Below are 13,399 nucleotides of genomic sequence, written 5' to 3'. Positions count from 1 at the left end.
TAGGGAAATACTGGCTTTGTTTTGAAGCAGTGAACATCGGTTTCATGTATGAAAAGGAACCCAGCACACTGCAGAGGTCAGTATCAGATTCCTTTTCCTTCCCTTCGGTCCCACTGATCTGACAGATGAAGGTAGTATATTGCCAGAGATGAGTTTTCCAGTAAACCCATTGATGGTGGGGAACCAGGGAGTTGTAAGGTGGTCTCAGGAGGTTCAAAAACTGAAAAACTAGGACATGAGCTGTCTTCTAATTCTGTGATGGAGTACAAGTCTGAGACCAGAACATCCAGTTCAGACCTGACACGCTAGGCAGTCTTGGAACAGTTAGTTCCATCTCTTCTTACCTAGCCAATGCTTGAGTTGTTCTCACAGGGAGGAAGGATAAGGTTAATCTCAGTTGTAATAATGTTGATTCATCCTTTCTCATTTTACATCTCTGAATCCTACACTTCTGACATTGGCAGCTTCTGTCACTGACATTTGTGGGAGTAGGAATTGTCAGTGAATGATTCTTTCTCTGTGTTTTGGTGATGATTTTGATGTCAGATTTGCTCTGTAACCATGGCTTCTTCCCCCTCCGCTATGAGAATTATCTTTATACTGTTTAGGGTTGTTGTTTTTTAACAAAGATGCTGTGTTTGCTGAATATACTTGAATGTTTTTCTTATAAGAAATGTTAATTAATATGAGTGAGTCTTACTGAATATGTGAGTCCTCTATGTCCTGCTTATCCTAATTTTATTCCTTTATCTTCCTTTTTTCACTTTGCTCCTGATGGGCATGTTAGAGAATTAAGAGGTACTGTATGCATGTTTCAGCATGGAAATATGGCTTTTGTCGTGCATCTGTAGAAGGGGGTTAGTGAAAGAGAGGGTTATTCAGAGGGATATCTATATCAAATGCTTTCCTGACTCACTCTTGTGATACATCAGCTTCTGAACAAAGGCTTACTGATCTATCTTTATATCTTTGACTATTATTCTTGGCTTTCCTTCCTTACCTCATAATCCTTGTAATATCATATTCTTTATTAGATCCACTATTTAAGCAATGTTAAAGTACTGTACTTTTACCTTGCAGACTTGCACACAAGAACACTTTATTTATTCTTTTATCTTAAACAGGGAAATACCTGCCTATGAATGAGTCTGGGTCTGAGGGAAGCACTGGTAATATGTTTTCACTTCCCACATCGTGTTTTTTGCCTATGATGGCCTTCATAAGTGCATATTGGACTGAGCTTTGGCATTTCAGTAAGGGAAGATTAATTTAGAGCTGTTATATGCCATATGGAAGATTATTATTAGAATGACACTGATCCCAGGCTATGTGTAGAATTGAAAACCTACAAACATGGAAAGAGTCAGAGCAAACGTAATACCCAAGTTTGGCACTTCCCTCTGTGCACATGACCCTCAGAGGTAGGCTCGGATACCCTTGGCTGGCACTTCTCAGCCTTCCTTCCAAATTAACCTGTGACTTCAGTAGTTTTGTTAGGGAAAATGCACAAAGATGACCCTAAAGTTTCACAGATGCTCCATCGATGTACAGTTACTCCTCCTGCTTACATGAACAAACTTTGCATGGTTTGCACAAGTTCGGTCCCATCCCTGTATTTTGATGGTATAATTTATTTTAATTTGTATGACTAAAACTTGTTGGAAACTCTCCTTCATCATTAAATGCTACTAATGTGTAGCTTTACCATCAACTCCTTGTAATATAAAATAAGCACACTTTTAGTATACTGCAGGATTCAACACAGTTATGGTGTTGACTGCACAGCATCCCCAAGTTGTGAGGACATCCCTCTGGGGAAAGCATTGCTCAGTAGTGATCTTTCTGTCCTAAAATCCAGGCTTTGAATTCCCTCCGCTGCCATAAGCAAACAGACTCGCTGTTCCTGGGTAGTGTAGACTGTTGCCATGAAGTGGCCTCTTTTCAGTGACAAAAGTGCATCAGTTAGGCCTCAGGTGCCCGTTACTCTGCAGTGTAATTTGTGGGTTTTGTCGGAGTGTTTTTTGGGTTTTTTTGGTTCTTTGGATTTGTAAAATCTGTTGTAAGTGGTGTAAATGCTATGATTTCTTAGTAACCTGGAGAAAACTAAGCAGTCATTCCCCTCGTGAGGTAGCCTGTTTATAGTAAATGCAGTCTTGTGCCCCATTGGCACATTTCTAGTCTGAAGTCCGTTAAAGGAGATACAGAAGTCTCTTTTTAAAAGTAGTACTGTTATTCAAGTATTTGTTTAAAAATCATCCGCTGTGTTCCTCGCATGGTAAAAGTCAGTCTAGAAAGAACCCTGTGGCTGGGTTATAAACAAAGCTTTGGAAAGGAAAATGCTAGGTGTTCTTTAGAACATCTCCCTGCTGAAACGAGGAGACGGTGCTCCTGTGTTGCTTTAACATGAGTAATTAGCAAAGAGCACTCTGTTATTGGAGATGGCCACTGGTGCTGGCATGGCAGCCTCTGAAAGCTCTCAAGCTGTGGTGTCACTGCTCTTTGTCAGATCTGTGTTCTTGTCAGCTGGGAATATGAAAGTTACTGGAGTCATGACCCAGTTTAAAAATAAGAAATGCTTTTTGGGTCATGTGGTTCACACGACATCTCAAAAGCATACGTGCTCTGAGACTTTGTGCAGGGAGACCCTCTAACAGTGAACACCATGGGAGCCTGAGCCTTGAAAATTTGCAGAGATTGGGCCATTTGACCACAGACTGGCAAATTCCATGGTGTGGAAGCAAATAAGGAGCTTCTAGCCTGATTTCTTGTGGAAGTAAGGTTTCTATGGTTGCTAGCTGTCTGTCCCAGTAAATTTTGATCCTGCTGTCCAACTTCAGCTGAAGTTGAGAGAGGAGTGGAGGTTTCAGAGGCAGTAACTTCCTTCAAGTCTTGTGAACACAAGTGCACAGATAGAGACGAGACTCCAAGAGTATTTCACCTGAGGGGGAGGCTGCAGTGCGAGTTCTTTGTGTTCTTACTTCTCCCTATGATCTCACGCTCCCCTTCTTCTTGCTGTTGCCATTCAGGCATCAGCCAGGACCCCATGCCCTGGGTGGTACTTATTAGTGAACAGGTAGTACATGTCATTCTGGGTTTGGTAAAATCCCTTCCTTCCTTCTCTTTTTTCCCTGTGCCTAAATGCTTTGAGCTACCAGCAATTTCTATTGTTTTGTTGATGTTGCTGTAAAGATATTTTATACCACTTTCTCAGGCTGTTGCAGAGTAATGCCCCACTGCTTTGGGAAGTACATGGTCTAGTAAATGGTTGAGAGAATGCCTGGAAAAGGTATTGAGCATAACATGGGCTTTGCTTTCTGTAACAGTTTCCATCAACTTCAGTGCATCTGAACCAACCTCAGAAGCATTTCCCTTAGATCTCCAGACTTTCACAGGAGAGAATCTCAAAGACTGCCTGACTTGTGAAGCTGAGACACTGAACAGAGCCAGTGGAAAGATAGGATAAGAGGGAAAAACTGTAAATCAAGAACTGGAAGCAGAACTGGGCTGATCAACAGTCAGGTCTCCCTTGTGACAGCTCATGTTGTGCTTAGTAGTTTTTAACCCTGTCCATCCAAGGAGCTGTGGTGCTAAGTGTGTAATGCTTGCTCTGAGGTGGGTTACAGCAGTAGCTTAGCGCTGCAGCACAGTGGTCTGCCCAAGAAGAGCAGGAAAACACTCTGTACCTGTCTGAGGTGCAGGAGGTCTGTGGAAGGCAGAACGCAATTCTCTCTGAATGTTTGGTTTCCAGGCACCGAAGTGGCCACCATGGCCCCAGCCCTAGACTTTGTAGTGCCAGCTGAGCACAGCCACTGGCCTCCTATAGCCTCCACAGCCCTAGCGTGAGTGAGAGCTCTTTAATCTGCTTTGGGGCAAATCAGATGGGTTAACTCAGCCCACCTTTTGAAACCCGGTAAGCTCGCCCAGCTGGCGGCCTGACACGGGTTAGGGTGTGCTGCTGGGCACACAACTGCGGCAGCTGTGATTTTCAGCAGGGAGACGGTAGTGTCTCCAGAGTGACACCTTTCACTGTTACCTCTAACAGGAGTACTTTTGATCAGTTATACAGGAGAGCCTTGTATCCATTTGTCTGTGCTTAGAATGATGTGCCAGTGACATGTAAGGCAATTAATTACGCAAAATATTCCATAAACAGGAGCTAAAACTTCACGGTCACTCTTCTTCTATGTTTGTTTTTGGGTTTTTTTTTATTTGGTGCAATTCCTTACCTCATCTACGTAAGGCCAATGGGAAGATAACCTCTGTAAAGCCACAGTCCTGTAAAATGTTAATTTTCTCCTCAGTTCTTACACAGACAGCAGGAGAACCTAGCGTTGCTATTCACTGTGTGAAGTGTGGGACCAAACTAGTCTGCCCAAAGGTTTGCATTACATAAACTAGTGCTAATGTGCATGAAAATGGTGCACCAGTTTGTAGGGCTTGAGCTGAACCACGGGAAGGCATTCAGAAACCATCCAGAGGTGCCCATGTAAGGGGTTTGCTCTACCTTGTGGAAAAAAAGGTGTGTTCCTCTGTGTTCCATAGCAAAGATTTTTTCATACCCTAACACGCAGGTGTTAGCAGGGAAAGCTTAGCAGCAGAGGAGGGATTCTGCAACCTACCATGAAGCCTCAGGGTACAACAGCCTGGCAATAACACATTTCACACCAAAAGTCAAACTTCTGAGCAAGCAGTAAACAGGTTGGCTCATTTGGTGCCACTGATCTCAGAAAGATGAGATGGTTTGGCCCCAGTTCAGGTACAGAGGAAAGGACAACATGTTCCTGGAGTGCAGGAAGCTGGAGGTCAGCTGTGCTGCAGTGCTGCTCTGGAACCAGTTGCCTCCTAATAGCCTGTCATTGTTACCATCCTACATACCTGGATACCTTTGGGTGGACTTTAGCCAGGGGTAGAATCAGCTTTATCAAACCACTGACACAAAGACGACTACCAAGTAAGGCTGCCCTCCAGGAGGAAGGAGTGATTAGCCCAAGTGAATATGTGCTTTTTCTCCCAATGTTAATACTTATTTACATTTTAATCTTTTCTTATGAGTGGAATTAAATACTCTTTCAAGCATTCAGCCTTCACTTGGGCAAAATTTCTGTTGACTGTTAGTGGCATTAGCTTGAATGAAAACTGCAGTCCTTGTCCTTCAGTTTTCTTTGAACTACAGTTACACTTGCCTGTTGAATGTGTCCTTATTAACCCAGACTGCAAAGACTTCTTATTTTATCTTCCAGATTAAGAGTGTGAACTCTTGAACTGTGTTGTAAAGTGCCTTCCTGTAGTGGGTTTTTTTCAATTGATCAGAATTGTAGGACACCTGAATCTGTTGAAAATACATAAATAACAAGCAATTTTACTGTATCTACTTTGAGGGTAGCATACCACCCATGGCAGTATTCACTATTAGTCGATCTTTCATACTCAGTGCCAGCAGTACTGCATGTTCAAAAAATAAATAAATAGGAAACCCTTGTACCAACAAGCTTTAGAATCGGGGAATTCGGGGAAAGTACATCAATTGAGAGGGAAGTATTTCCAAATAGTCCTTGATACACATAAATTTACATAGCTGCAAACCAAAATGTCCTAAAGTGCAGGTGGAATTTTTAATCTGCACGGGGCTCAGGCTCAAGTGGCCTCACCCTGAGCTGGTGGTCTCTGCTTGGTCCCTTGTGTGGCTACTCTGAGCCTTGGGAAGATTCAAGTGATCGATCTGTCAATGAGCATGGTTCCCACTGCAGCTGTAGTGAACTATATCCATCCTTCAATCCTACGAGGATAACAGGGACTGTGCGAGGTCATTAAAGGGGAAACTTTTATAGGGGTCTGTGAGATTAGTTCCCAAAATGTTGTTCTGGCAGTCACCTCGTAATGGGGACAATGGGAGAGATGGTGTCTAAAGAGTCTTCGGGTAACAATTAACTTCAGTTTTATCATGACGCTTCACCCTTGTTTAAATAATTTGTTTATATAAAAAGTGAGTGCAGGTAATTGTGTTTTGGTTTTTTTTTTTTTATACCCATCTTTCTGTAGGGTTTCAATTGTAGAAATAGAGCAATTCTAACTTTGAGGATGTATCACTGACTTAGTAGACTTGGTGGCCTCTGGATACTTAAAAATGGTGTTTGTGAGAGAGCAGATAGAACTGATTCAGTATTTGATGTGCTTTAATCATTTAGAGAAGCCATCATCCATCAGAGGCTAAAAGATTAGCAACTTAGTCCCACTACCACTATGACTAACAGCTTGGCACTCTTAGCAGCGCAGTGAGCTGTTCTGTATCTCCGGCCTTCTGCAGCATGAGACAGCCTTAACTAAGGGGAGGAGTGGAGGGAAGTCTTTAGAAATGTTCCTAACAAACAGTTTTCTATGCAGCAGCCCATAGTGTCAAGGGGTTGCAAACGAAAGGAATTCAAGCTGTTTTGAGGGTGTGTGGCGTGCAATGCCTATCAAACCTGATATTTTTGGTATGAGATTAGCTGTTTGAATTGTGTGTTGTAGTAGGTTTCTGCAAAAAAGGTAGAGAAACTAGTTTGATCTGTTTTGTTGTTCCATTTCCTGGCTCTGGTGCCATAGGTCGGTTGCAAGGATTGCACTGTTGTAGACATGCTTAGATGATGCAGAACCACCCACAGCTATTTTTTTTCCCATTAAAAACAGTGCTAGATGAAACACTTTCCTATTTTTTCTTTCATTTATACATTTTAACTTTGTTTAGCTTTGTTCCAAAATACTGAAGTTTTAACTACACAGGTAGAGTTTTCAGTTTTCCTTTTGTGGTAGGTGATTCTGAGGTTCTATAGATAGTTGTTACTGAAATAGTGTGTACGGGGTCCTAGAAACATAGGTAAAGCAGAAAGACTGGCAAAGTGAACTGCACCCCTCAGACTGAAGCCTTGAAAATGGCTGTGACTGTGGTGAATGTTACTATAAATAATCTTTCAGTAAATCTCTTCAAGAGGTCAGTGTCTGTGGGCAAATTAGAAATCTGGGGTTTGAATTACCTGTTCCTTCTCAACTGTCTTCTGGATGTGTTTACTGCATGCAGAATCTTACTGAAACCTGCAGCGTGCTTGTGGCCTGTCTTGGTGTTGTAGGCAGGAGAACTGTCATCAAAACCCTTTGACGTGTCTTTGCAAGGTATACAGTAATGAAGTAATGAAGGCAGTTAATTCTGCCTAACCACAAAGGGACTTAAAAAGGAGGGGAATTGCATGTTAACAGCAGTCCTGCTTTCCTGGAGCATTTTAGAAATGTGTCCTTCTTCACTGCTTGGCTGTGTATTACTTCCTTTTCCAAAAAAAGCTCGTGGAAATTGGCTAATAGTCCAGAAAGCAGAACAGGGTTTTGAATCCAGCTCTCCTATAACTGCTGTTCTAAGAATCGCTGGTGCTAATATCACTATTCTTAGTGGAACCGGTCCCTGAAGTCTCAGTTGCAGCACTCAATATCTTCTGCAGTACAGTCATGAGAGTCTTTGTGCAGTGGTTTCTCATGTACTATGGGTTAAGGCTTGAAAAGTTATTTCTCTCCTTGTCACTGTTGGATTTAGCTATTGCTTTTTAAATCCATACATCCCTTGAGTAACAGAGCCAAGCAGACAGCTGAGCTTCCTTCTAGCAATGAGCGTAAGTGAAAATGTACATGACCCTTGGCTACCAGACTACTTCTGTTACCGTGAACTACCTGCAAAGGCAGGGTTTGTAATATTGTAAAATCACAACAGTTAAATCCCATAATGTCTGCTTCTCTGCATCCTAAACCAGGAAGCTGTGGGAGCTTGCACCACAATTAGGAAACAGCTGTAGCCCCATGTAGTTAGCAAGGCCAACAAAAACATACAGCGGATAAGCAAGTAGAGCAGTTGAAATACTTTCTTCCCCACAAATGTGATCCCTCTCTTACAAATCAGGTACGTTGAGAAAGTTCAGAGAGAAGCAAATGCTTCTGTTCTCTCCTGCTTAAAGTGTAAACCACCATGGATTAAATCCTCAGCCCTACTCTTTTCTGGGGTAAAAGAGCCAGGACATATTAAAGGAGATCCACAAGACAACAAATTAAGATGTAGTGGAAGCCTATTACTTTCTTTCTCAGTGCAGACCGTTGCTTTCCCAAAATCCTGTCCATATGAGAAGCCATATGGTTTTACCTGTTACCTGCCATCCAAAGTATTTCACATGCATTTCAATCATGCACCCAAAAAAAGTGTGGAAAAAAATAATGATATGTTACTTTTTTTGTAGCTAAAGAAGACTATGCAGTTAGTGTGGGGAGTGTTTAGGGCTTGGGGTTTTTTGTCAGCTTCTATATTTTAGCAGTAAACTTGCCAGTAATGGAAGAGGATGCAACAGCATTAAAACTACTTGCTTAGCAACTTCCCTTATTTACTTGGAGTATGAGTTTTGATCTGTTTCCATTTCCAGCATCTCAGTTGCCAAGTATTTTAAATGTTATAGCTGAGGCATCTAGAAAATGTCATCACCACTTGCTGATTTATAGGAGGCTTGTTATAGGCTTAGCAGCTCTGAGAAGCAGTAGGTTAGTCTGGCCAAGGAGGGAAAAAATGCTCTACCACATGGTGTTCCAGATCAGTGATGGGATAATGATAACCGAGTTCACCAGTCAGTGAGCTGTACAAGTCCCATTTTTGTCAAACTTCTGCCCTGTGGTGATCAGCTTGTACATAGTGATCAACCTGTGTCCTGGGGTCTCCTCACACTCCTGACTGAGAAGTGCCATTTGCCATGTGTTTGAGTGAAACCCTGATTTGCCAATGCAAAATCAACCCATGGCTGCATGTGCACAGACGGATGAGGATGGGATTATTCCAGGTCAGGTTATCCTGTCTGTGCTAACACAGTAGGAGATTAATGAAGGAAGGATTTTCCTGTTAAAAATGACACACTACGCTGCTTCTCTGTGCACAAATGCTGCCTGTACTGCTGTTGGAAATGTAGCTGCAGTCCTTCAGGATGCTCCCAAGCTATGTTTAACCAGTCTGGTCAACTGACCATGTAGCAAAGATAACAGGAGCACAGGCATCAATTGCTCACCTACAGCCCTTAGTGGACTTCAGTTTCCACTGTGCTGTTGCTGCTTAACCCGTAGTACAGTCACCCTTCTCACTGCAGTGCAGATGCAGCCTCAGCAGCCAGTGTCAAGTCCCCATGCTCTTCTGTTTTGATCAGAATTACAGGAAGGCAGCGTGGCATCTGGGGCCAGCCCCAAGCTTCCCCTGCATAGGTGCTTCCCTGCCAGTGATGTCAAATACCTTATTTCAGTAGTGACATGGCACAAAAGGAAGTGCTGTGTGAAATTACTGCTCTCTTTCTCTTTCATACCTATCGGAGAATGAATTCCTCCCCTTTTTAGTTTGTATTTCAAGGCAAAATAGCTGACTCTTTTGGGTTGATGGAAGAATCCAGATCAGTCAGTTGAAACCTGAATGGAGAAAATGATTTTAATTACTTTGGTTTTCCTTTGCTTGTTCTAAATCCCCCTGGGTGTCTCTTGAACAGGCCCAGAGTCCTTGGCTTCCCCACTACGGAGCAGTTGATGTCTATTTTACTGGCATGACTGACTGCTTCCGGCAAACTGTGAAGAACAAAGGTGTGCTTGGACTTTGGAGCGGCCTCACACCCAGTCTGCTCAAGGTGAGGTTTTGCTTTCATCCTGAAGTAATCAAGACACACATTTGGGCAGCTGGGGTTTTAAAGCTTATGGTATGCTTCTGTACTTGTTAGCAGTTTATAGATGACAGGTATAACCTCAGGCACGTTATAAACTAGCTTTGGAATTCAGTTTGGGTTGTATTTCCCCCAGTGTAAGCTTGGCTTCTAGATGTCACTACTTTCAAGTTCATTTGCATGGCCTCAGAGAAGGGAGTGCTGCTAACACACAAGGTAGGGTACAGATGGGGGATTGCAAATGATCTGCTTACAACAGCTAAACAAGTTTTACTTCTCAGGTGAGCTCCAGTAATTTGACATGTTGTACTAAGCTGTAAATAAAATTGCACTTGTGTAAGCCATTTCCCCGGCAGTCAAAACTAGTACTTTGGATCAGCTGTTTAATGCATGTGTATTGGTTCCTACAGCCCTTGCTGAGTTGAAACCGTAAGATAAAGCATGGTAGCTTAAACAGAAGGTAATTTATTTTACATAAATACATTGCATAGTGCTATGGTGAGGGTTACCTACACAGAGCACTACAGGTCAGCTAATGAGGGGTAGCTGAGTGACAATGTAATTGATTGTGATGGCCTGCATGTGCCTGGCCCTACCTTGGCTGGTTTAAAGCCACATGGCACCAGAGCTGCTGATTCTGCACGGGGCAAAAGAAGAAAATGGTACACTCTGCTTATATGTAGAATAAATCCAGCATTTCCTAACGGGATTTGCTGAGGTTGCTTAGGATTTGCTTAGGTATTTGACAAGCTGTGATAGGCTAACACAGACCTTGTTCCTCACAAATTTGTTATAGTTAGGAACCAATAATAAACTCCCACTTTTAGCATGCTGCAGGTGCCAGCCCAGTTTCAGGTGAGAGCAGCTGTATAAATGAGCACAGTTCTGTTAGCAGATCTAAGCTAAAAATGCTACTAGCAACTCGAATATTGCCTCTTTTTTAATCTTATGTTGGTTTTTTTTGATTATTTTATCAGATTGTCCCATACTTTGGTGTTATGTTTAGCACCTTTGAGTTCTGCAAGCGGGTCTGTCTGTACAGAAATGGTTATATTGAATCTCCTTTAAATTACAAGTTAACCCCTGGCGTGGACCAGAGTTTACAGCCACAAGAACTGAGAGAACTAAAGCGCCTCCGGAGGGAAAATTTTGAGCCAAGGAAATCAGCTCTTGAAAACTGACATCAGAGTGTCCGTTGCAGATACACACACTGCCTTTTTAAGGAACTTTGGAAGACAGACATGCTCAGCTACAGGTACCAGCGTTTCAGCAGGCTGCATGATTTTAGTACTATGAATGAATAAATCTTGTCTCTCATTTGCGGAACGGACACAAGCAATATGAATAGCAAGCGTAGACTGAAGAGGAGATGTGCAACTACTTTGAAAACACTGTGCTACTGGAACTTGAAATTAGTAGTTACTCTAGGTGCTTTACAATACAGAACAGCCATTTTGAGGTAAAACCACTTGCAGAAAGGCAAGATAACTGAGATGAGAGTGTAGATTGTATCTTAAAAATAGTAAGAAAATTCAAATGGATATTTTTTTATGTAATCTGAAATACCAAGTCAGCCAAAACTTATAATATAGACAACATACAAGAGTTTCTATTGAAATATCTCTTTTTTTTTTTTTCTGGTGATACTGTGTAGATATGGCATTCTGTGGATGCAGAATTAGTCTCAGTTCAGTCACGCTCCAGAATCCCCTCTTCAGTTTTTGAGACTTAGTCAAGGGTAGTAATTTTTAATGAATTTTTGGCTGAAAATGTGCTGCTGCAACTGTGCTTTTACTAAGAGAGAATTGTAATGTGCAAACAAACTGTAATACTCTGGAATGACAATCTTGAAAACTTCAGTGCATACTAGAAAATCTCCCCCCCCCTTTTCTCCTGTGTGTAACTGTGTGTACATGAATTGTTTCAGGCTTTGAAAAATAGTTTTGCTGAAGCTCTCTATTTCCTTAAAAATTACAGTTCTTAAATGTGTTGGATATTTCAGAGCCACGAGCATTGTCACGTTGTTTTGGTATTCTTAAAGCTCTATTTTTATATTAAACTACTTTTTAGTTCCTGTGCACAGACCCAGGCCTGCTTTGCTGCTCAGAACTTGCCAGCAGAATAGCACTGTGCACACAAGCTGTGATTTTTCCAGTTTAACTGCTGCAATCCAGGAGCCACAGATGGTTTCTGCAGATAGCAACCTTTCTGCAAGACCACTGGGTTATTGCCAGCGCTGATGCAATTGATAGGCCTCTGAGCCGTCTAGTGAGCTTTTGGACAGTAGAAGATCATCTTGGTATTACAGCTGAGGACCTGCAGTATTCCTCCAGTTCCTTTGCAGAAATACAGCTATGGAACAGTCCCATCCTAGTGCCTTCTGGTAGAAAACCTTAAACCCTGTGCCCACATGGGAAGGCTGTGACATGTCCCACCAGCCTCGGGCTGTGGCAGCGTGTGAGTTACAGCAGTTGTGCTCCTGCCCTGGCTGCAGCGGCCTGGGCTCACCCGGGATTTGCCTGCTGATTTGTGTGTGGTTTTGTACTGTTTATGTCCCTGCTGGGTGGAAATAAGTGAATCTCAGAAACTGCTTGGTTAGTCCAGGTCACAGCGGGGTGAGGCACTGGAGATTGGTGCAGGAAGAGCCTGCGACTATGGAGAGAGATTGCAGAAAGATTTTTGATAACTGCAAGGCCTGCCTTGCACCTCAAACTCCAACACTGATGTACTCTACAGCTAAGGTCCTGCAGTCTTAACAAGCTTGCTCAGTTCTGCTACAGTGATGCTTCCTACTTGTTTTCGCCTCAGAGTAGAAATGCAAACATTGATAGCAAAAATTAAGATGGTAGAGAGCAGATCTGGTGGCTCATACATCACACTGAGGCTGTACATGCTTTTGGCTCTGTAATCAACCTACTTAGTGACCGTGTTTATCTGTGCCTCAACTTCCCCATCTGCACGTTGCAGGTGATTATGCTGGGAATTATTTGAGATGTGTGAATAAGGAGATGTGACTTGTGCTGGGGAGGATCAGCTTTCCATAGAGTCCCCTCGCCTTGTCCGGGCACACTTGTATGTTTTTTACTGACATTGTATTTCCAAATAGATTTCAAAGATTGAGTGATGGGTGCGTGTGAATGATCAGCTCTTCAAACCTGCTAGGAGTCAAGTGAGTCAAAAAGGTACTTCTAATTTGTTTCGGATATGCTAATAACACCTTTGTATTGTAATGTACTCCTGGGACCTATAAATCACCGGCTAACCTTTTCTCAACCAAGCCTCTGCTTTGTATAATCACATCTGTGCAAGAGAAATCCCCAAAAGAGAACCCTAACATATTTAAGACAGCATTGAAACAAAGCGCTTTGGCAGTGGGTCACTGACGTGTAAAACGGTGTGTGACCACCAAGAACCAGATGTCGCAGGGACAACTCTGGGGTAGGTGAACTGTAGCTCAAGTGATGTTCGGGTGCGGTGGGGTACAGGTCTGAGCACCCCATCACGGCTGAGCGCAGGGAATCCGTACGGTGGGTGCCTGGAGGTCCGTGACTGCCTGAGCATCCTGTGTGCAGGGGACAGTCCCGGCAGAGGCGTCGTGGTGGGGGTCACCCGGGGCGGCAGCAGTAGGAGAGTGCCCCCAGCGGGGCTCTGAGCCGCGGCGGTGCTGCCTGCGGGGCCTTCTCGACGGCGCTCAGACGGCGCAGAGA

General features: G+C 43.1%; 1 protein-coding gene across 1 annotated transcript in view; it reads left to right on the top strand.

The window, feature by feature from the left end:
* SLC25A43 (solute carrier family 25, member 43) overlaps positions 1-11,027 on the top strand; it is a 16,899-nt gene extending 5,872 nt beyond the window's left edge. The window contains exons 4-5 of the mRNA XM_010012246.1: positions 9,525-9,659; positions 10,670-11,027. Coding sequence (XP_010010548.1) covers positions 9,525-9,659; positions 10,670-10,873 — 339 coding nt within the window. The 3' untranslated portion in view covers positions 10,874-11,027. The remainder of the gene's footprint in view (positions 1-9,524; positions 9,660-10,669) is intronic.
* Positions 11,028-13,399: the final 2,372 nt, after the last annotated feature.

The sequence above is a fragment of the Nestor notabilis genome, unplaced genomic scaffold (assembly GCF_000696875.1).
Source record: "Nestor notabilis isolate BGI_N333 unplaced genomic scaffold, ASM69687v1 scaffold23023, whole genome shotgun sequence".
NCBI classification, from domain to species: Eukaryota; Metazoa; Chordata; class Aves; order Psittaciformes; family Psittacidae; genus Nestor; species Nestor notabilis.
This window is presented reverse-complemented; position numbering and strand designations above follow the sequence as displayed.